Source organism: Antedon mediterranea, chromosome 10 (genome assembly GCF_964355755.1).
Source record: "Antedon mediterranea chromosome 10, ecAntMedi1.1, whole genome shotgun sequence".
Taxonomy (NCBI): Eukaryota; Metazoa; Echinodermata; class Crinoidea; order Comatulida; family Antedonidae; genus Antedon; species Antedon mediterranea.
Genome location: NC_092679.1, coordinates 16,265,198 through 16,291,327, shown reverse-complemented (window position 1 = coordinate 16,291,327; position 26,130 = coordinate 16,265,198). Strand labels below are relative to the sequence as shown.

At 31.7% G+C, this 26,130-nt stretch overlaps 1 protein-coding gene across 1 annotated transcript in view; it reads left to right on the top strand.

Annotated features, from left to right (window-relative positions):
- The window catches only part of LOC140061202 (RNA-binding protein Nova-1-like), a 55,198-nt gene extending 40,319 nt beyond the window's left edge, over positions 1-14,879 (top strand). The window contains exons 3-4 of the mRNA XM_072107713.1: positions 1,152-1,300; positions 12,932-14,879. Coding sequence (XP_071963814.1) covers positions 1,152-1,300; positions 12,932-14,080 — 1,298 coding nt within the window. The 3' untranslated portion in view covers positions 14,081-14,879. The remainder of the gene's footprint in view (positions 1-1,151; positions 1,301-12,931) is intronic.
- The last annotated feature ends 11,251 nt before the right edge of the window (positions 14,880-26,130 follow it).

Here is a 26,130-nt window from a genome sequence, read left to right as displayed (position 1 = left end):
AATGTTGAATATATTTCAACTATAATCAATCAACATTTATTCAATAACCATCAGTTGTGAGTTACTTATGTTATAGTCCTATTCCATTTATTGATGATAATTCAACAACTCTTAAGCCTAGCATTACTCATCTGTTCAGTCTCGAAGACAAAGGTATTGAAGACATTACCAGTATGTGGTACACCATTGAAAGCACTTGTTTGTCAGCCTAGCTTTCATTAAAATCTCTGTAATGTCATTTACTTGACAGTTATTGATTTTTCAAACTCACAATTTATGCAACAGGTTTTACAATAGTGTACCATTATTAGAATCTTCTAAAAATAGCATCCTTTTGTTTATGGCAGATTTTTAGTGATATAATAAGAATCGAGTTCTTTTTAAAAGTATTAATTATTGAATACATATATTGAACTTTGAAACCGGCCTAATTACATGCATTATAAAGGCAAGGCAATCCAACAACAGGACACTGAGCTCGCCTGGTCAAGATAGGAACTTGTAACAGTCGTTTGATATTATGTCTGACTGCAACAAATACCTAAAGTACTGTACTACTGTTTGTACATATACTCCACAGCGTTAAGGGGCATGGAACTGATCATGTTGCAGCCACAGATAAACCATTTGCTCTCCTGAACTTAGAGTAGCATTCTGCTGTTAGATTGCCTTGATCTAAAGCAAAGGTGGTAGTAGTCTCCTACTGTGTATAAGTGTAATTGTACTGACACTCACTTTCAAAGCCTTTCATCCACCCACATGCTTATTTTAAGGCGTTCTATCTAGCCCAATTTCAACACCCACCCAAAAAAGCTCTGGTTTCTTGCAGAAGGAAAACTGAATCCAATCATAATCCCCATCTTCAAAACACTATGTATAAAAAACTGTTCAATCAAAAAGAAATATTTCTTGTTTAGTGTTATTTAAATTAAAATGTATCTTTTTTGTGTATTTAAAAAAAATTATTGTTGCATAGAATATAGCGCCAAAAATGTTTTGTTTTTGTTAAGATTTGCAATAAGTAGTCGGTAGATTGTAAATACGATACTTTCCAATTTCCATTGCAATAAACATAAGAATACAGTTAATACTTATTAACTTGGTTTTATCAGTCAACTGTCATCCCTGATTTAATTCTCTTTCTTCTTTAGGTACAACTGAACGAGTCACGTTAATTACTGGTACAGAAGAAGCCATAAACAACGTCTCGACATTTTTTATTGAAAAGATAAAAGAATCACCTCAACTTGGAGCGAAAACTGGAGCAGAAAATGTTACGTCACCGGATCGAGCACGACAAGTAAGCAAATCTATTTATTATACATAAAAAAATATAATAAAAGGTATTTTTTGTTAGGGTAGTAAAGAATAATACTTGAAGATGATTAAATATGTATTGTATTTCTTGCCATAATGGTGGTCCATATTTTGATTTTGAGTATTGTATCAAAATCAAGATGAATGTTAGGATGTTATGCTATACAATCTTATATGTGCCATGGGCTTTATAAGATGAGAAGTTTCAAATAGAAAGTTATTAAAATGGTAATAGAAATATGTAATAATATCGCAATGTTTTATATATTATTGTCTGTGTCAATCGACAATGTCCTCTATTCCGCTTGTATTCATGAAACAACCCTAGTACAAACCATTCTACTGCATTTTACAAAGAAAAGAATTATATCAGGGTTGTAGCCAGCATGAGGCAGACAAGGTGCTCACCTCGTCTGAAATTTTCAATTTTCATCACCCACCCTAATTGGCAGCACAGATTGTCATATTTTATATTATTAATAATTGTATTTAAAGTATCTTTGCCTTGTCTGTTTTTAACCTCTCGCTACGGCCTTGTATATGTTTGAGTTGTTGCCATACTGCGATGTCCAATATTAGTTCCAGATATGTCGTACTATTCTAATTCCAACATCAATTTTTCATTTGGTTTGAACATAAAAAAACGTTGTTTATCCTGTGTAAACAAGTCGTTTAGGTTTTTTTGGGGGGGGGGGGGGCGGGGGGACATTTGGGCCTGTAGCCAGAACAAACCCCATTTCCCCTAAATGCCTTTTTGAACTAGAGATGAGGTAGCAGTGCTTAACTAGCCTATTAAATAATAATGTTTTTCCTTTTGCATAAAGCCATAAGAAAATGATTTTTTTGTTATAAATTTTTTTGTTATTAACAAAAAAATCCTACTACAGTGTATTTTTTTTCCAATTTAGCATGTTTTAAATCTAAGTTACATACTAACTTTACAATCACCTACTTTGACCGATCAGATTCAGAACATTAGATTCCAGGTGGCTTCACTAAATAAATCTTATATATAGTATATTATAGTATTGTATAGTATTATATTATGGGCATTTGGACTTTTCTCGATTTTCTTTACACTGAACGAAAATGATCAACCTTCCTTCGTAATTTGATTACTTGCTGATGCATGCTGTTGAAAACCATTTTTTAACAATTAAAAAAGTTATTTTAATCAGTATTTTGACACACTGTCATAATTTATTGTTGAAGATGGTGAACATTTGTCAACAAAAACATGTTGTCATTGCTATATAACCTTTAATAATGTCTCAGAACAGTAAATGAAGAGGTTGTTTACTGTTACTAGAATATTCTTCTAACTTGTTATAGGATAGTATCAATGTGTACCTATGATATTTATCACCATAGTACTATAACTGTTCTGAATAGGCCCTTTGTCATGTTATTTTTTTATTACCAACAAGTCATTGATTCGGAGAGTGGTTCAGATTTCATTGTCATACTCAGTGCTAGGTCAACCATAATAATTACAGTAGAGGGTGCTGTTTATCTGTATCACAAATTGTAGAATTTAATCTGAATTCAGAATTATACTTTAGAGGAAAATTTTATTCCATTGTGAATGTTAAATGTTAATGTCTTTTTAGCAAAGTATATACTATTTTTGTTACGTCTTGTTTTTATGTTTCTTGCAATGTTCCTTGCAATGTTCAGTGTAAGCTGCTGAACGTGACCTTTGTACATTTTATTTATTATTTCAAACAATGAAAATGATTTGATTTAATTATGATAAGACATGTTTTTTTTAAAGAAAAACCCAGATAAATCTGACTACCTTAGAGATTTATCGGCAAATAGAATTATTTAAAATTCTAATTACATTTCATCCATTAAAATTCAGATCATGTATACAAAAACACAGCACATAATTAAACTTCAAATTCAATCAAAACATCGTTAGGTGAATAATCTCAGAAGCGGAATTAAAGCAAATGCCGCTAAGAACTTGATAATGTTGGCTAAGCGCTTCTGTAAAATATTTGAATGCTCTCTATGATAAACTTTGACCTTTTTGTTTTTCACCAATCTCTTTTGGGGTATGTCAATGAATCATGGATGTTTCAACCCAGATGCTGGGACATTTTGTCAAAATAAGGCAAAAGAAACTTTTTAGGGGTCAGAAGATTGGTAAATCTCAAACATTAAAGTTATGACATGCCAGGTATACCAAAATGTTTCTGTTTTCAAAAACATTAAAGTTATGACACGGAAGATGTGCCAAAATGTTTCTCTTTTCTGAAACATTAAAGTTATGACACGCCAGGTATGCAAAAATGTATCTGTTTTAGAAACATTAAAGCAAAATTGCCATCTACACCTACACTACAACAAAGGGGACACCTTGCTCTTTGCACTACTTTCATATCAAGAGATCTATCTTAATTTCTATGTCTTTGTATTCATTTAATTTAAAATCTATTTATTATGATAGAAAAATTACTTAAAAAACTGACAAGCCTTGTAGCCAAAACCACCATGATACTAATACAGTAGTGTTGTACTTTTACGATGTATGATAGATCATACAGTTATTGATTTTACAATTCCAAAATGACAATAACTGACAAAATGGGCTCAATAAGCAATAAAAAGTCAAATGGATTCCTAAAGTCAATATGAAATAGTATTAATATACTAAAATCAATATTATTTTCAAAAGAATTTTATGAAAATGTTGACTGATAAATCAGTTTAAAAAATTTAATATTTACACCCTACTTGTGATATTATATTTCCTAATAAATATGTAATATATATTTTGTATATATCCAATATCTTGTTATTTAATATAGATTACTTGTTATGTAATATTCCATATTTTAATGAAGTTTGGAAATATAGCAGTATTACATATCATTCATGATCAAATGGAATTTTGCATTTTAATCGATTTTTAACATCTTTCATTTCAGGGGATCCATGGGGCAATGCTTAAAACGCCCACTCCGCACCGCTATAACGTTTAAAAATAATGGGCTAATCCACCAATCACGCTCTCACATAGACATGCCACAACGTACAATCATCATTGTTTATTTTCTTAACACAGTGGTCAATAAAACAATCTCTATGATTATTTGATCAAATATCAATCAATTTAAATCAAATTTAATCAAAGCCTACCACATTTGTGTTAATTTAATTTTATAATTATAGCATACAAAATATTCTATCTATTAAAATGAATATTTTATTTACAATACAGTACAACTGTGTCTACTATATTATCTATTATAGCGCTTTTGATTTTCATAGAGTAATTCTCCATAATTTCAACGTTATGGTTGTTCGGTTTAACATGTTATATTAAATAAATAAATTATATGTTTTCTAAGGTTCTTAATTAAATCATTACTCATAAGAGACTAATATTCAAATTGTAATTTCTATTGATAGCTTCACCTTTTTATGTTCATATCTGTATATTACTAAAGATTGATGATGAAATTCAGCCATTGACAGGTAAATTGAATAGTTCCTTTACAAAGAAAAAGGGAAAAAATTGTATCTCTAGAATAGTACATAATGAGTGTTATATTAATTCCGCACATTTTCGGTTGCTTTAAATTTACATATAGAGTATCAGATAAAGAAATAATAATGTAATAGTAGGTCTACTTTAATACGTATGTAATTTCAAAACGATTTATACATTTCTAGAGTTCTATTATCGGCCACTTTAGAACATTATTCAATCATTTCACTAATATTGTTTGGTTCATTAGAGATTCTTAAATAAGACCGTAGATAAATTCTATTAAATGTATGCAAAACTCTGTGGCCTTTTTACTTCCAATTTATTTCCTTTTTTATTTTTCCAATGAGATTAAAGATGTATTGTCCCCCTGAAAAAAATAATTCTTACAATTTTTTTTTTTAATATGCCATTTTAATGTTACCTAATAGTTATCCACTTTGAGCAAATAGTGGATCGAAAACAAAATGTATTTACTTAAAAAAATGTATTTTAAAGCAAAAAATAGTCAAATTGGCTGGAATTAACCATTTATCTTGTCATTTTATAAGTGAAAACATTATTTTTTTTATTTTTTTTTCTACAAAAGTGATTAACTTGATTAAAAATATACAAAATAATCTATTCAAAGTCTGATTTTTATTTAATTTTCACGTTTTTGGAGGACAATACATCTCAATACCATTGGAAAACAAATTACATAGGTCTATGTCCGTTGTCATGTACTACAGTCGTTTTATATTCCATTAAAGGTTATTGACTTTATTAGTGAATTATTATTATAGAGATTACCTAATAAGCAGGTTAATAATTTCATTAATTTTGCCTCTTCTTTTTTGAGTGAAATTAAGAAGAAGGATTTAGGAGAACATCTTAAGCTCTGTATACACTATTAAACTGATGATGTGCTTAATATGGTAGTGATATGCCCAAATATGGTAGTGATATGTCATCACCATGTCTATATATGGGCACATCACATTATTTTTGTCACGTAAAGTTTGATAGTGTAGACAGAACTAACACCACCAACAAACTGATCAAAATTACTGTTATTTTTAGTTTTCTTCATTTTAAGACGCTTTTCCTTTAAAGCGTTTATACTGACGCCATCTATGTAATTACAGCTTTATCCAAATGTTTTCCTCCGTTAAAACAAACAACAATCACTCATAAATTTTACCTTTTCTATTTTTACTGCAGAGTGTTTATTTTAATAGAATAATATATCAAGTTTATTGATTAAGATTAAGATGTTATTATATTTTTCTTTTAAAAAATAAAATGATTTTACAATTTGTAATTCATGCTATTAAATGTGGGACTAAAATATTCCATTGACGTCAATTGCAAATGTCCATAACATAATGATTTTTTACTTTTTTATCTGAAACAACAGTTTTAAAATGATTAAATTTAAAATTAAACAATATTTAAATTAAAACCCTCCTTTTTAATTAACAGACCCCTCCAATTGACATACCCTTGGTTTGATAGACCCTTTCAATTAACATTCCCCCTCATATAAAAGACCAATCCAGTAAACAGACCCATCCAACAGCCTCCTTCAATCAATAGACCCCTTCAATTAACTGACCCCTCCGACATACCACATCCAATTAACTGACCCCTCCAACATACCACCTCCAATTAATGGACCCATTCCATTCAAACACTCATTCAATCAAAGATTCGTAGTAATAATAATAATAATAATAACAATAATAATAACAATAATAATAATAATAATAATTTAGGTATTTGTATAGCGCCAGAATCAACTAAACCGAAGTAAAAATCAAAGGCGTTTATATTGGATGTTAAAAAGATGCGTTTTAAGTTCTTTAAAAAAAATAGCAATAGAAGTTGAATGAGTAAAATGACGAGGGAGAGAATTCCAAAGAGAAGCAGCAGAGAACATAAAAGACCTTTGTCCAAGAGGGGTGTAGGTGGGAAGAAGATCAAGGATATAAGTAGGTTGTTTAAGAAGTAGCGCTTTAAATGTTAGTAAAAGGATTTTATATTTTATACGAGAGTCAATAGGTAGCCAATGGAGGTTATATAAAATAGGAGATATGTGTGTGAGGATGACAATCTCGCTTGAATAAATATACATTAAATAAACAAGTCAATTTTAATCATAATTTTCTTGTCGTATGACGTACTTACTTCATTTAATTAATTTTACATAAAACAACGAGATAATAACCTTGTGTATTATTATAGTAATCTATGTCAATACACTTTGTTTTTTGGTCATTAATACATTGCTACATATTTCAGTATTCTCTTAAAATAATTAAAATTGCCTTAAGGATCGTAGGTGGATTGTTAAAATGACAAAAATATGGCTATTTTGATTAGAAAAATAAGTATACATCCTTAGTGTTAGGGCAAATAAAAAAAATGTTTAGCTTCCTGTTCAAGATTTGAATTTTTTTTTATGAGGGACTTTTTATCTGTAGCTATTATGCTAAACATGAGGAGAATAGTACAAAGTCCAATTTACACAGACGAGCAGTAACTGTAAGCGAAAACCGCATAGCTTGTCCCACTATCCTAAGCGGAAACCGACCATATGTCCGCGTTGTTTGTGGTCATAAGAAATAACATAGATTCTATATTTTTATTACCAATACCGCTCGTCGGTGTAAATTGGCATTAAATGTTCAGTCACTATTTACTCACCTCGGAACACAATTAAGGACAATTTTGATTGGAAAAAATGGAACAATTTTTTCAATTAATAAAAATTACCTAACACTGTTAGTGAGTGGTCAAGCAGTTTAGACAGTGGAACCGTAATTACGTAGCCATAACATCGGCAAGGGTTCGAGCATCACTCGCTCCATGGTTCTGGTGGTAGAACAAGTCTTTAGGATAAGGACTATAAACCGTAGGTCCAGTGTACACATCTAGCTCATGTGCACTTTAAAGAACCAAGTACACCTTTCGAGATGTGTAGGGGGTTACCCCGGTGCACTAGTACATCACAGCCACTGATCATAGCTGGGCCCTCTGGGAGACCAGTCTTAGACACAAGAGGTCAACCAGTATAAATAATAAATAAAATATTTTTTAAAATATATAATTCAATTCACTGGTGGTATAATATTTTAAGCTCTATCATCTATGTACAAAATTTATTATCTTAGGAATTTCAACAGGATGGCAATTATTTGGTGAATTTTGAGTAGAGCATTAAGTCTTAGTAAACAAGACTTAAGATCTCGTAAATGTCAGTAGGATAGTACCTTTCTTAAAGCACAAGGCAGGCCAACTTTCCTTGTCTCTTTCAAGACGCTTGGTGATATGCCATTTATGGAGTTGTTTAGAAGAATATTTTTTTGGATGAGATTTAAAGTGGTGAAATAGAAGGCATAGTTGATTATCGCTTGTCATTCAACAAAAAAGGAAGACTAAAAAATGAACACAATACAGGAAATATATCATAATATCTGTATTAATATTGATCCGAGACATCATTGTTTTTAATGTTAAAGGGACATTCATACTGTAAGGCTCTGTCTACACTATCAAACAAGAAAATGTGATATGCCTATATATATGGACATGATGATGTCATATCACTACCATATTAGGACATATCACCACCTCATATTTGGGCGCCATATCACACTTTTTTGCCAAACAAGTTTGTAGTGTAGACAGACCTTAAAGGATTCAAACATGAAACAGTGTTTTCCATGTTATTGTTTTTCACAGTGTGATATACTACATAATTTTATTATTGTTTTTTTGTCTACAAAAAGTGTAAACACATCCCAACTTTTTTTTTAATATGGGGTAAAGCTCCAGGGATCTAAACCAAAGTATTGATAAATATGTTATTTTTTTTTTTGGTATTATTATTTTTTCAAAATATAATGACAAATTTAACCATTTTTTTAACAATTTAAATAATAAAAAAAGATTTTAATGTTTGATTAAGTATATTCAATGTTACAATCTATTTGTTTTTTCCCATGACCAAATAGTAGACAACTTGCAAAAAAGAAATAAATTTAAAAGGAAGATGATGCAGCTCGTCTTTTAAGTACATTCGATTTTAACTGCTTTGGTCAAATATTTGCGCCATATGGAACTTATTCTAGCAGACAGCAACTATTTAACATTTAACTTTAAGCTTTACTCTACATAAATCTATCAATCATGTTGAAAATTGATAAACTATTTATATATTAATAAATTGCAAAGTGATTGATGAAATTTAATCATTCCGAGTCTCTTTTATTTGCTGACGATCTGAAATTGTTTAAAGTGATTACCACTCCACAGGATGCTTTTTCACTTCAGGAGGATCTGGATGGTCTCGTGGAATGGACGGAGAAGTGGGGGATAAAACTTAATGCTAATAAATGCAAATATTTATCTATAACACTTAAAAAAAGGCCTGTGCTCTTCAATTATAATCTGAGTGGACATGATCTTGAGATGGTTTATGTATGGAAAGATTTAGGTATTTTTATTGATAGTAAATTAAATTTTTGTTCACATATTAATCATGTGTTGTCAAAAGCTAATAGAATGATGGGCTTAATATGGAGAAATTGTAGGTTTATGAACGACGGCAGGGCACTTTTATCTTTATACAAATCTATTATACGTCCTCACCTTGAATATTGTTCCGCAATTTTCAATTCAATTTCTCCATGTCAGGCCCGTCGAATCGACACTGTTCAACGGAAGTTTGTTCGATTCCTGTCTTATAACTGTGTTAATTTTGCCTTTTCCATTGATTCTGTCAGCAATCGTCGAACGATATCTGATATGGTTTTTTTATATAATATTTTAAATTCTAAATATGACTGTTCATTAATTTCACTATTTAGTTTAAATGTTCCTGGTCGTACACGAAATAGACATTTATTGCATATTCCTTTTAGCCGTGTCGACTGTACTAAGAGGGGACTTTTTCATAGACTACCTTATACATTTAATAATCTAAATAGCAATCATATCGATATTTTTAATGATAGACTTGGTTATTTTAAGAGGACGATGATGTGTTCACTTCTTGAACAGTCTGCATAACCTGTTTTAATTGAAATTTTTTATGGCATGCCAATCTATGTTTTTTATATATATATATATATTTTATCTGTATTTTATTGTTAACCGTTTTTGATGTTGTATTGTTTTATGTTTCAAACCTGTTAGTGGCGGTATTTATCGCTGTTGGTTTTGATTGAATAAAATAAAATAAAATAAAATAAAATAAAATATTTTTAATAAAAACACTATCAAGAAACCAGATCAGATTCTATTGGTCAAGTTTAAAGCATTATACATTTACAGGCATTAGAGGAAATTCTGAACTGCACAATTTATTAATTTTGAAACGACAAAGATGAGGAAATTAATAAGAATGAGAATAAGCTGCTCCAACTGCGAATTGAACCCGGAACCTTCTGCTTGTATGTAGATGTCCTAACCATTAGACCAGGGTTTTCATGAAATTGTCAAAATTATTAAATACTCTTTTTTTTTTATTATCTGTTATCCTATTGGTTGCTTTTGTTGCCTAAATTACGAACATTAAAAACAATGGTGTCGCAGATGTATGTATTTTTCATTTGCATTCAGGTTTTTTTAAATATAAAAACAAAAATATTACTTAGAACACATTGATTAAGGAATTATTTACTTGTTTCAAAAAATTAATTTTACATCATATTACAATAAAAATAAACATTAAATAATAATATTCTCCATACAAATTTGACCATGCGTTGTTCTTCAATAATTCTTAATATAATTTGTCATATTTGGCCTTTTTACATGCATAGTAATTGGAAGCAACCAATATGCATCTCATAGCATGGCGTGTTGTTTTCACTATCCTAGAGTTAAACAGTGATTTGTGTGCAATCCAAGAACGTGATAAGGAACGGATGATTTAAGAGCGATTTTGTACGAGTCTTGATTAGCGTAATGGTTGCTTTGAAGCATTTCATCCGAGAGGTCAGTCCGGGATGAGTATCACAAACGTGAAGATGATCACGACGAATGCACAAAAACCCATCAAACACTCTACATGTTTGTAATTAGTATTATAATTCACACAGAGAGGACAAATGAACTCCGTGCTTGTGCACGGCTAAGCTTTTGTACTCTGATATTGTAAATCTGTGAAATTAAAAAAAAAAGGACTGGCTGAAACGTGAATAGATAATTAGGTCTTTGTTTCTATGCCAACCTCTCTTGCTCAGTAATGATAATATTTAATATTTGAACTTTATAGAAACCTATCTGAAATGTATCACAGGTTTTTCTTTTTTAAACATAGTGAAGATATAATCAGTTTTTAATTTTGATATTTTCGGAATTTTATCATAGTTTAAGTTTTAAAAATAATAACCAATGGAAAAAGACATAAAATAAAATTGGTCATAAATGTTTGGACTGGATTTTGTAAAAGATAGAATTTACTAATATAAATTCATTATTTTATTCACAATTTCATTCTTTCATTTAATTTATTTATTTCTCTACTCATCCACTCATTCTTTCATGTAATCATTCAATAATTTATTTATTCAAATGTTCATTCATCCGTTCATTCATCCATCTTCTTTAACATTAATTCATAGATTTATTTATTCATCGTTATTATAGTAGCTATAGTGTAAAATTATTTTTACTCCAAACATGTGATTTTAGACTAATTTCTTTGAAATAACTGTAAGATGCGTACTAAAATTCCTGGCCATCTTTACATGTCTCGCATCAGGTCCAGCTAGTAGTAGTAATTCATTTGATGTTATACATTTAAATTGATAAAGTGACCGAGTGAGTGGCCTTTTTATAGGTGTTTATGGTCCCATCCTTCACTAATGTACATCTTAGTGAGAAATTTTAAATACAACCTCCTCTTTTGGGACACCTATTCAGTGGACACCTTTTTAGGGTATAATTTTTTAGGGTACACCTTTTTAGGGTATATTTTTTTAGGGTACACCTTTTTAGGGTACACCTTTTCAGGGTACACCTTTTTAGGGTACACCTTTTTAGGGTACACCTTTTTAGGGTACACCTTTTTAGGGTATACTTTTTTAGGGTATACTTTTTTAGGGTACACCTTTTAGGGTACACCTTTTTAGGGTACACCTTTTTAGGGTATACTTTTTTAGGGTAGTACACCTTTTTAGGGTACACCTTTTTAGTGTATACTTTTTTAGGGTACACCTTTTTAGGGTATACTTTTTTAGGGTACACCTTTTTAGGGTACACCTTTTTAGGGTATACTTTTTTAGGGTACACCTTTTTAGGGTACACCTTTTTAGGGTACACCTTTTTAGGGTATACTTTTTTAGGGTACACCTTTTTAGGGTATACTTTTTTAGGGTACACCTTTTTAGGGTATACTTTTCTGCGAAATGAATGAAAGGCAATATATGATTCCATACTACAGTACAAACAATTCCCCGTTGTGGGGACAACTTCGTTTGGTCCCAAAAGTGCCTGATTAATATGGTTCTACTGTATTTTAAAAGTAGTTGATAGTTATTAAATGTTTTTTATATAAGAAAACATTTTTTAACTTTAGATTTAAAATATTCTACAAACATAATGCTCTTTGTACAGGAGTAATTAAAGTGCATTGTTAGATAGGTATGATTATGCTTTCTCAGAAAATCTATAAATAGAACATGAGGATTAGTGTAAAATATAAGAAAACATTTATGATTTTATATACGAGTCTTTTGTCCAAGGGCATGTATTACACTAATGAGGTTTTTGCAATAGTAATGTTTATTGCAAATAAGTTAAAATGATGTGATTAAAGAATTAATTGTAAAGTAGAAAAACATGCGTTCTGTTAATTTGAAGGGGGAAAATTGTTGTTGTTCATGTTTTTAAAAGTTTTCTGTTCATAAATGTAAGTCGTCATCTTGCCCTTAAGATTATTTAAAGGCCTTCTAGCTTAAATTCAACATTCAAAGGTATTGGGGAGGTGGATGAATTTAAGTGAATATATTTGATGTCAGATCCTGAGAAATCACACCAGCTGGTCTTGCATTCTTTGTTAGCTGTTTCACTCTACACTAAAAAATCAGTAAATGTAATTTTAGAAAATGTTGTATTTTTCAGGCAAAAGTTGTTGTACCAAATAGTACAGCCGGCTTGATAATTGGTAAAGGAGGAACAATGATTAAATCTATCATGGAACAAAGCAGTGCCAGAGTTCAGATATCACAAAAGTCAGAAGGTATCACATTGTCAGAAAGAGTCATTACCGTCTCTGGTGAACTTGATTCCGTCAAAAAGGCAATGGCTTTTGTCATATCAAAGATACAAGAAGATCCGCAAAGCGGTAGTTGCAACAACTTAAGTTACGCTGCCATTACTGGTCCAGTCGCAAACGCAAATCCAACGGGTTCACCCTTTGCAGAGACGAGTAGCGTGGTTCAAACAATTACGAAAAGTCCGTTAGGAATACCCACAGCACCAGGATTACCTGGACTCCCGGTAGGTGGTATGGCTCTGACGCCTCAAGCTGTATTTGGAGCACGTGTCCCACAAGTGCAGGCTCCCATCAGTGCTCATCATCATGGGCTCACGGCAGCAGAGCACGGGCTTGGTATCCCCATGGGGCATCTGGCGCAATACGGGTATAGCCTGTGTCACAATGTAAGTGCCTTACCCGGTATGGGCATCGGAGCTACTAGTCCGTTACTAGGTGCAACTGCTCATGCCCTAGCCCAACCGTCAGCTCCCATTTTCCCCCCCTCTTCCATGTCTGCTCAAGGCTTCTTAGGTGGACACTACCAAATTGCATCCAGCAGTGCTCCGTCGCCACCAAAACATACCCAACATATTCCTATCACTTCCACAGCAGCGACCATCGAAAGTTCTTCAAGTACTACAGGTCATGCCATAGTGAGCAATGAGATGGTTCCAGGGTTTGCGATGGCCCAGGTTCCATCATTTCCTGGGGTTGGGGTTGCAATAGCCCCTGAACAAATCAAAGAAGCTACCAAAGAATGCGCGTTGGAATTTGAAGTTCCTGAAACTATAGTAGGTGCTATCCTTGGAAAAGGAGGAAAAACTTTAGTTGAATTCCAACAGTATTCCGGGGCAAAGATTCAAATTTCCAAAAAGGGAGAGTATATTCCTGGTACACGTAACCGAAAAGTTACTATTACCGGTTCTCCAAACGCAACTCAAACCGCTCATTTTCTCGTTTCTCAGCGAATTTTTCAAGAAGAGCAAAACAGGGCGCTCAAAGGGACCACATAATGGTATCTCTATAAAATGATATACAGCGACCAAAAGAGGGTCATTTTTGTCCCAATGTTTTTCAGTATCGATCAAAAAATTACCGAAAAAGGTTGTGTTAAAATCATGTGACCACTTCTAGCGTGCACGATTACATCACATGACCTTGATCGCTTCTCTATTTTTGCAAAATTTCTATTTTCAACCAATGAACTCGATTTGTTAATTGTCTTTTTATTTGTTGTTGTGAGTATTTGTTTGATGTTTTTGAGTCTATGTATCTAGATAGTAGATTTAAACGTAACTTTAGAAATGGAAGTCTGCATTGTGATTTCAAATCTATTCAATTCTGATCAAATTTTGATATTTATGGAACAACCGATTCATCCTGAGAAGGCAATGAACAAATCATGTTTCAGAATGGGCATTTTTTATTAATTTGAAGAAAGACCATGAAATTATGTAAAAGAACATGATTTTATCATTCTTTAATGAAATGCATATGATACTATTTAAAGAAAATGAGTAAGTTTTATTTATGATAAAGTGTATAATTTGTGAAAAGACACAAATACAAATTTATTTAAAAGATAAAATCAATTATATGTCAAAGTGTATGAAAGGAAGATAAACTGATTGGTATAGGGGAGGACAAAGACGGGAGTTTGTGGGAGAGAATTCAGACAATATTGAAAAAAAGAGTTTTAGAAGAATAGATTTTAGAAAAATATTAAGTTTGAAATATAGTAGTATAGTTTATAACACATTCAAAGGTACAGCTCAAGAAATGTAGCCGAAATGCTGCTTTGTGAATGAGGGATGGGATAAAATGGGGGGGGGGGGAGATTAGGATGGTGGGGAAATTAGGGATGAGAGTTAATTTATATATGAATTAGATAGTAATTAAGATAAGTGTGTCTTCTTATCTATTGATTCAGTCGTTTTTATTAAGACAGTGCAATTGTATGCACATTTTCTCCAACATGCCTTTCAATGAACCAAAATGACCAAAAATGCCAAATTTGCGACGATTTGTTGTCGCTCTTTGAAAAACCGAACTTATTGGACGTTCTTTCACCTCATGTCGTCATTTCGCGTTCATTTCATCACCATCATCATTATCATCGCATTCACTACTAACAGTAAATCATTTCATTTTTCTTTTTTCCTCATCCGAGTACTGTATATAAGTACTCGTATATTTTGAATGCATATATACATGTTGAATGTAGCTTGTAGTTTTACATATATGTAGTGCGCGTGTGTTTCGATAACAGCCATTTGTATTAGGAGAGGTTTTTTTCCCTCCTCTACAAACATGGTTATTATCTTTAAGTGTTAATCATTTATTATTTTACTCATGCTCTCTGTTGTACAAATCATACCAAAATAAGAGCAGATTTGATTTTACTGAAAAGTTTAATAAGTCAGTGTGAAAACGACCATGGCCTAGGACTGGTGATGTTGTGCAGAAATAGTTTTATGCGAGTAATTTGCATTATCTGTTTTATTCCTTGATTTTATCTGCACAATTCCTAGAATCTGGTTTCTTGTGCCGCCGCGCATAAAGACAAATGTTATGCCAGTCAGATTGGTTGTAATCCATGATTTCAATATGTCTTGTTGACGACTTAAATTGGATAATTTCTAGATTAAAGTCATTGTATATCATACAGTTTCTTTCTCATGACAACTCGCAACATCATAACAAGTCTTTAGCTGTCAGAAAATCAAAAGCTTTCTTGTTATAAAGTGATTTATGCTGTTAAATATAACAAGTATGAAACAATTGTATACTTTAGGAATCATCTCAAAATTATCTTCAGTTACTGCAGTAATGAATTTTGTTACTACAAAAAACGTATAACTTTTAGTTTGTTTATATAGGAGTTTATGATGAAGTCACTAAATAAACAGTGTGTATGGTTTTCTGAAGAATGCTTGCTTATAATTGCATAAACATTTTAAAGAGTAAACAAATTGTAGTTACTGCAGTAACTGAAGTAAAATCATTTTAACATGGTCCCTTAATTGAAATAGCTTTGTAACACCAGATCAGAGAGCTTCGAGTTTCATTCTATTAATTAATTATCATTGCATGCTTTCTATATATTTTGTTAAGTTAAAAAGTAGTTATTTTTTATATTCGAGAAATCATCTAAATCATTTGTGTATCTTCATTGTATTTGTTTACAATCATTAAATGTTTATTATTAATTAATCTAAAAAGTTGAAGTTGAAAAAGTGATGAAACCCACATCTGGAAATATAGTTCTTGTAGAGTCGTTTTGTTTTTACAGCAAATGCTTTACATTGGAAGCAAATAGAGTTTTTATTTTAAATAGGAATTACTATTTCTTTCGATTTTTGAAAAGTGCCTTAGTTATTCCAGATACCAGAAATTATTCTAACATTGTGCAAATGCCTATCTTTTAATCAAATTTTGTCAGGTTTTAAGAAATATATACTCAAATTGTTTGATAAAGTATTCCATTTTAATTGTGTGCTAAATAACAATTTTATCAATTTGCTTTTTATTTCCAGATGTCTGTTGGATTTTTATTTTTTCATTTTCAACTTTATCATTGTTTTTGTAAAGACATCATACTTTTGTTTCTCCATCCATTCGTCATCTAATTCATTTTGATTTGTCCAATGATGTATTAAAAACAAACCTTCCATTGATTTTGAAAAATTCAAGATAATTTATATCAAATATGTAACAAATTATGATAAAATAAGATAAAATATAATTTTTTTTCTCTATTGTTATATAAAACTTGTGTTTTTAAGAATTTTCGTATAAATGTATGTAGATTATGATGCTACTATTAAGGGTGCTATGCTAGGGAGGAGATTATAAATTATGTGTAATTTGGGATGTATTGTAGTTTATTTACAGACTGAATCAAAAAAAGTAATTTTGATTTGTGTTTCCACTGTCGATAACCAGAACTTTCAAACCTTGATATCTTTCGTTGTTAAAAACAAAATGTTTTTTTGTTATTAAGTTGATGATTTAATTTTTGTTTTCATATTTGAATGACTTTCCAAATAATTGTGCTTTCAGAATAGTAACTAGAACCTTTTATTATTATCCCATTGTATTTAATTAACACTATATAAGAGGTCAAAGTTGAATTTTATTTTGGTTTGGCATATGCCAACCTTCATCTACCTAATGTCATATTTCCTTGCTAATGACTTTTTTTGTTGTTTTTTAGCACTATACATTTTTGTGGCACTGAAAGCAGCTCGGTCTGTAGCTTATCTGATTTGCATAATCTTCCACCTGGAAAATATCAGCTTTCAATTTTTGACGTCAATTAGAGATAGTATGTCGTTTGTATGAATCATCTGGATATATAATATTATCTCCTTACAATGTAGGCTACATCATGTTGATGTGCTTATGTAAGTCATAACATTGAGAAGATCACATCTCAGCTGACAATAACAGACCAAGCTGATTTCATGCCACTACTGAAAAGGTCATTTGATGTCAATATCACCATCATGTTGTTCAAACCATTTTACGCATAAAACATAGCTTTCTTCTTGATCCGCACCTCACGTGTCTTGTTTCTTTCATTGATCCTTTTCGGCAGGTAGCATGCATGTCTCAAAACAATATTTTAAAACGATCAACTTCACACTACCGGTGGTTATTTTCAACTTATTTACAATCTTTACCTACTTATTATTATTTATACCCATAACAACAGTTGTATGTATATTCTAAATTAATAAATAACTTCTTTCCACAATCATAAGAGTGTAATACATTGCACTTTTTCGCTAAAAAGAATTAAAAATTCAACGTTAATATTTGTCATCATCCAGGGAATGATACACCTTGGTTGCTGTTTTTTTCTAAACATTGCAACCAGGTTATGCAACATACCTCATTAATTAGCCTTAGTTGCAGCATGCCTAGCAACAAATCATATCCTATCATCCGATCATGGTATGTGCCATGATTTTGTTACTAAGCAACACAAAACAAAGTTTCCATTTTAACAAGCACTGGTCACAATTTTGTATGCATGTGTTTGTCCTCCCATGCATCAATCATCGTTGATGCAAACAATTTTTCTTCCGATAAAAATAGAGGAGTGAACACACATTGAATTTATCGCATTTCTATTATTTTACTGCTCTTTGCTAGGTATGCTGTACAATATTAACTACTTCTTATTTTTGTCATCGTGGTGATGGGTTTGTCACTTATCACTGCAAATTAACATCAAACCATATTTTAATATTTCTCAACAAAAGTGCAATTAACCTGTATATTTATTTTATTACAGATTTTATTAATGATTTTTTTTTTTGATAATTCAAAAAAATGATGCAATAATTTTTTAGTCCTATCCCAAAGTATTTTGTACCATAAAAGCATTACAAACCTGTGCTATGTTTCCTCATCAAAGATCATAAAACCCATTTTTTTGTTCATATTCTTTAATTTGGATGTGTTCATATTAATTTATCATTTATCTCTTTAACGTATCCCTTTATCAATTTTTTGGAGCATGTATTGTAAGTTTTCGATTTATTAGTCTGGAAAAACTACTACAATAAATCTTTTGAAAAACATTTTATACTCATCTCACCTAAAACAGGTTTTCATTTTCGATTCAAGAAATTTCCATACATTTCAAACAATTTTGCAGAGTGTCATTCGTCATAATTTTACCATCCGTTTTGGATAATTCGTTACATTGTTTTTCATTTCATTGCTGGTAAGCTGGTTACCAAAACATTCCATGTTGGTGGACAGTATGAACAAGAGAGAGTTGAGCTGGTGTTAATGTTTGTGAATACTGTATTCATTTGTGATTACTATCATATACCAAAGATTGTGCTAAATAAAAATATTTGGGTCAAATTTGAACGTTTGGATCAGTTCGAACCCGAGTTTCTAATATGTAACATTTTTAATCAAATCTCCTTAAATTTGACATAAAGTTTTCCTAATTTCATTCATTCCATTTTGTATATTTTTACAAAAGTGCATGGTAAACAAACTTATGAACGAATACAAATTAAATTTGTTTTTTAATATCAAAGATTTTAACCAAAAAAATTTGATCGTTAAGTCATAGTTTGGGTTCTTTGTCCAAGTCAAACTCAAATGTTTTTATGTATGTATGTGTGCTAATACGATGTTTTATGGTGAAAAATGTGAGATGCGAGTTTGTTTTCCAAATGCATGTCAAAAAACTGTACATAACTTACGATCTTATCAACAGCTTTCATTCATTCAATCATTGTGTTTACTCATTTTTTCATTCATTGTACTTTTTTCGTTTTGAATAAATCAAATCAAACCAAAAATGATTCGCATGTAGCCAAATGTTTTATATGAATTATTTTTCTAATCTTTACCAAAAAAAATAAGTTTTTCAAATTGAAAAAAAAATGAGATTTTAATCGTAATAATGTGATTTTTTATAATCAAATATCTGTGACTTGTATCAAGCTGGTAAACTCTTGGAGAGTGATTAAATTTGATAATTGCCCATGAATTTATTTTTGTGAATTATACAATACTAGTGTTATTCAGCATTTACAAACATTTCAGGTTTCATAAAAGTTCATTTCCAGTACATACACATGTATTTAAACACACTCATAAATTGTGATTCATTTACATTTACCGATTCACTGTAAAAAATCACTCGTGGAGGAATGTTTTACTCTTGGGGAATATTTCGCTGGTGTGGGAATAATACACTCGTGGAGGAATAATTCAGTCGTGGAGGCATAGTTCACTCGTGGAGAAATAATTCACTCGTGGAGGAATGTTTCACTCGTGTTGGTGGGAATAATACACTCGTTATGGAATAATACACTCGTTATGGAATAATCCACTCGTGGGGGAATTAATTCACTGATGTGGGAATAATACATTCGTTATGGAATAATTCACTCGTTATGGAATAATTCACTGGTGTGGGATGTTTCACTCGTTAGGGAATAATCCATTCGTGGGGAAATAATTCGCTCGTCATAGAACGATTCATTCGTGGAGGGATAATTCACTCTCGGAAGAATAATTTATTCGTTGAAAAATTCACTCGTGAGTGAAAAATTCACTCGTGGGGGAAAATTCTCTCGTGGGGAAGCAATTGACTCATGGACGAACAATTCACTCGTGAAGGAGAGGTTCACTTGTGGACAAACAATCCCTCGTGGGACAATAAATCACTCGTAAAGGAAGTAATTCACTCGTGGACAAACAATCCACTCGTGGGACAATAATTCACTCCTAGGGGAGCAATTCGCTCGTGAGGCAATAATTCACTCGTAAGGGAATAATTCACTCCTGGGGGAAATTCACTCCTGGGACAATAATTCACTCCTGGGACAATAATTCACTCATGGGGGAGCAATTCACTCGTGAGGCAATAATTCACTCGTGAGCTGGGAGTAATTCACTCGTGGGGAAATAATTCACTTGTAAGGGAGTAATTCACTCCTGGGGGAAATTCACTCCTGGGACAATAATTCACTCCTGGGGGAGCAATTTACTCGTGAGGCAATAATTCACTCGTGAGCTGGGAGTAATTCACTCGTGGGGAAATAATTCACTCCTAATGGGAGCAATTCACTCGTTGGGAAATATTAATTCACTCGTGGAGAACTCCAGATCATCATCCATTGACAACGCGATGTAACAAAATATATAATTCAATTAGAAAACATCTTCAATTTTAGTTTCATTATCAGTTCTGTATTCGACATTTTGACAAGTAAACTTTAGAACAGTTTATCACTGCTTACATTTGGTGAAGCATTTTTCAACAAGGTGTCATACTTATATTATTCAATGTTCTTAAGAATCTTGTTCACAATATAAACACTCTCTTGTATGTTTTATTTTTATTACACACATCTTAATAAATACAAGTTGTTGACAGTCCATAAACATTTATCTAGATTTTAGAACTTCCTCCATGCCATCGTCACACTTTGAATAGTGTCAACACAATTTGTTAACGGGGTATTATCATCGTGTATTCAGCTGGGGTGCTTCACGTGTATGTATTATTTAATATCAATTAATTTCCATGCAATTTATTTGGTGGTAAAGATTGGTTACATTTTGCAGATTCATGACATCATCATTGACACAAATATTAATTTCATTTCATTCTGTTTACGTTTACTTGTATTTGCCTTGTAAGGCACGACGGTTATTTCCGTAAATTATCGAATCTCTCAGTCGAATATAGGCCTACGCGGCAACGTCTAAGTGTAAACCGACCTTTAGTTCGAAAAGATTTCTTTAAAAGGATATGCAAATACGTAATTTGCATAATGAACTTATTAGAATGTTCATTTCATATTTTAAAATGTGTTATCAATTTGTCACTTTGTCCCCCGTTGACCCATCACATTAATCAGCCATCTATTCTGGAATGGGAAAAATATGAACCGAACTACACGAGTACCACTCCCTAATAACTTCAACTCGCGTAATTAACGTTAAGTACCGCAGCGTGCTGTTTACCAAGTGCGGACAGCCATGTTTACGGTTTCAAAAAAACCTGTAAATCAATCATGACGTCATTGCTCTGTAGTAGCATTTCAAAGATATTTGAAACAATTTATTTGGGACCCAGTCATACTCTATATCTTAATATTTCCTCCGAGAAAGCTTTAAATATATGATTTCGATAAATATACCCTAATATTTCGCCTGAGAGAGAAAAAAAATATGATTTCGATAAATTAATAATTTATTCGACAATAATTCTTAATATTAAATTACAAAAAGCTATAACATTAACTGCACATTTTCAAGAATAAATGTTTTGTCAATGTTCCGTATGCCCAAATTTAGTCATTTAGGTTCCTTCCTGCTTAAACAATTCAACTTGGATCTAATTATCCGATTTTTGTTGTTGCTGTATTTACACATTACGACATTGTATGCACAGTATCATAGGCAAATCCGATAATACATTGTCACATATTTATCACATGTGTGCAGGTATTACGTTATATGTCATATTAGGTTTCTATTATGCATGCGTCACGTGATACATTGACACTGGATGCCTATGACACTGTACAGCAGTACTAAGAATCGGTTAAAATTATCTTTCAATCACACTAAACTACGACTGCTCACCGAAAAAAAATCATTATCAGTAAATATGATAAATTCCATTCAGTATTACATCAACCGAACTCATTATTAGCAATAGAAATCTTGTACTTATAATTGATCATGGCATAATAAGGCGAACGTAAAAACTGAAGCTTTTCTCCGCTGGCAGTATCTTCGCTGTGGTGGCCTAGAGAAGTCATTTCCGTTATCAACTTCATCTTTCCTTTAGCGTTGTGTTTTAACCTGCATGATCGAACCCATGGGCTATCTATCAACTCGATTTCGTATCAAATCATACTGGAAAAAACCATGTTTGTTATTCTATCAATATTCTATATCCGTGATAAGAGTGCCACCATATGGAGAATGAGAGGATGTACATAAGCGCCAGGAAAAAAAGTACTGTAAAACCTACAAAAATGTATACCTAGTTGAATTAAGCTCCGTAGAACAAGAACACAGTTAAAGACACGTAATCTAAATTAAAAGGCCAGGGAACACTAATTATAATGCCCTGTCTACACTTAGTTTGATTTGAGAAGATGATGACGCCAGTTGCAGCCAGCCTTTTTCCAAAAGAAATTCATGTTTTCTAGGTTTTACGGTATCTTTTACAAATAAATTGTTTTTATTGAATCTTGAGAGAAAGAGATGTGTGTTCGCAATGTTGACACATGATGCTAATTGCACGAACAGTTACCTTATCACCTAATTATTTTCGCTATTATTTTACCATAGTTATATTATCAGATCACCGTAGTAAAACATAACACTCAGTATACCGCTATTACGTCAATGGTTCATAGGCCATGGAGTCAGTTAGGCCTACACATGGTCAATATCCATTGGTCATTTTTTATACTGCATGAAGATCATCACTGTAAAACGTAACTGCACTATGGTTTTACCGCTATCTTCTTTATAAACATTTAACTATTGGTCAGCGGCTGTTGCTGAGATGAGGCAAACATGGCGCACCATCCATGCCCGAAAAATAACATTCATTCTTTAAATTGTATTTCATGTCTTTAGGCCAAGGATTACCAATAGTAAATTAATCACTGTCCTATCAGATAGGTGGTAATCTCCCTGGAACATGATTATTATCATGTTCTCAACAAGTTTCATACAGTAGAATATAGAATAGTTTAACATTTTACATAAATCAATGCAAAACTTGACATGGTCCTATCAACTACTTTCTTAAAGTTTGTTCATCTATTCGCCACCACTGAACTGTGTTTTAGCCGCCAGATCTATACCATGCGAGTCTGCTTAATAATACAACAATAGTTTCAACAGTAGCCATTTCGTCATCTAGAAAAGTAATCAATTTTAAAAATTACAAACCATCTTGCTAAAACATAATTCTATATACACATGTGTTTATTATTAATATTAATATAAGTTTGGTACCATTTACAGGCCTATCATTATAACTTTCCATTCAAACAACGTCACCAAAAGTGCATGGCCCAGGCTCGATTCATAAAACTGCATGAAAACATAAACATGTATTAAAAATCATACAAATTCGTGTTCTACAATCTAAAATACCTCAACCACTTTCCATATCCTTGATTACTCAATTAATTCTTCAATTGAGACATTACCATTGAAAATAATGATATGTATATATTATATTTTTATAATTTGCAATATTTGAAACTATGCAATAAAGGTTTATTTTTTTATGATACAAAGTTTCCATTTTAAGAGTTTATGAATAAAGATTATCTTGGTTAGGCGTCCATTTTGTTTGCCTATTTGGAATGCAACGATCAACAACGACAAGGTGAACTTTAGACTTTTATTATCTGTTTTGTTAAAGTATCGTGCCTGAACAAACTGAGTCTGTAGTGTAAATAGACTCACCCCTTCTCTAATCTGTGAAACAACACGGACCTCGATTCGCACATATTAACTTTGATAAATATTAACCTTTATCTCTACTGCGTTTGATCTTGAAAGGTTAAAATTTAACAATTAATTACAAATGCTTACCTACAGACTTCTGAAACTTGGTAGTTGAAGCTTGCCCTCCAATCTATGAGTTCATTATTCAAAATAAACATTTATTTTCTTTCTAATTTGTAGGAAATATAAGGTAATTAACAATAAAACTTCCCGAACACATATAGGCCTAGGCCTATATGAAGAAAAAAAAGTATTTCAACAAATTTAAGAAAAACATTTAAACATTTTCCATTTCTAATGTTTTTCTTCTTTTGTATTTGTTAGGTCTTAAACAGACTTTTTTAATTTGATAAATTTGACGATAACTATTGAAAAATGAAGGCCAAACAAAATGTAATAGACCAGAAGCCTAAGTTGTAACAATATTATATTTTATTTCTTTCATTTTATAAACAAACACGTGTTTAGAAAGAACCGTAAGAATTTAAAGAGGAGTTCGTTGCAATCTTATTAGAAATTTCCAATATGGCAGACAATAGCAACCAAGATTGTAATTTTTATATAAAGAGTCAGTTTTAATAAATAATGATCAATTACACACTATACATGGAAATGGAAAAAGACGAAAACTTTGGTTGTCCATTTATGCTTAGGCCTATAACATCTTCAGAAAAGGTATAAAGATGAAGGAAGTGGAGTTTTGAATACATTTATTAGCAAATTGTGGCGCAATAAGTTTGCTTTTCTCCTAATCAGACCTGAAGATGCATGCACCTCTGCCTGAATGTGGAAATACTGTACTACAGTTATAATTCGAACAAAACGTTCATTTGGCATAAATCAAGAGTTTTAATAAAGTGTCGCAGAGTAAGGATTACTATCGCACTATTTAGTACTGTTTATTGCTTAATTTCCATAGAGGGCGGACAAAAAGAATTAATCCTAGAGCTGCACAGGTTCCAACATAGAATTTACAGATCGGCAAATTTCTTTCCAATTTTAATTGAAACCTCAGTTCATCGCTAAAGGTACATTCACACTTGAAGATGGCGCCGTTTTGTGTAACAGTTAAAAATTGTATACGGAATTGAACGGTGACATCTTCCGTTGTGTGAAACGGAACAAGTGTGAATATAGCTGTATTCATATCATGGCGGTGATCGCATCCCATAGAAAAAGAAGTTAGGCCTAAAGTAACGTAATTTATATTTTTTTTAAGGAATTAAAGGAATAATGCAGCTCTATTTCATGTTTAAACTTTATTCGTCAATTCGTCGTTTGCAAGCCATTTGGGCATAAATGGTTCCGAGTACCGTGAATTATAGTATGATCAACTTCAGGTGCTTAATAATGATTTTCATTTGGATTAGTGATTTATACACATTTTTTATCACCGAAGTACAATTAGTCGTATGTCATGTTGTCAGTGATGCGATCACGCACGTGATAGTTATAAATTAATATCTGTAAATGTCAGGCTTTAGAGACAAACAGACGTATATCAATTTGAGATAGTATAATCACCTTAGTTAAAGTATACAAAAGTTAAATATAGAGACCTAACTAATAACCGCCGTAGAAAATGATAACATAGAATTAAACTATTATATTACAACATTTTGTTCTTATACATTTCTATATTTCAATATAGGCTAATCCGCTTTTTCTAAATCAACCAGCAACAATTAATATTTTTCTTTAATTGAGTCGATAATATTTTACAATTAAAAGACACAATTTACTTTTCTTATTTGCTACATCTTCGCTCGTAAGTACATACGGTAGGCTATAGTTCAACAATTGTGTATCGGCTCAATTAAAAACATGGGCCTACGCAATGCCGTTTACTTAGCAGATAAGAATTGCAAATTATACTCATTTATCATGACTAGCCTACTCGAGAGTTCTTATCTTTGTGCGTGTTTGTAAATGTAATCTAGTTGGTTAAATTTGTTACTGAAATGCAGAGGATTTAATCTCAATTTCGACCCATTTCGAAACTTTATCTTATTAGTGTATCAGTGAACACTCT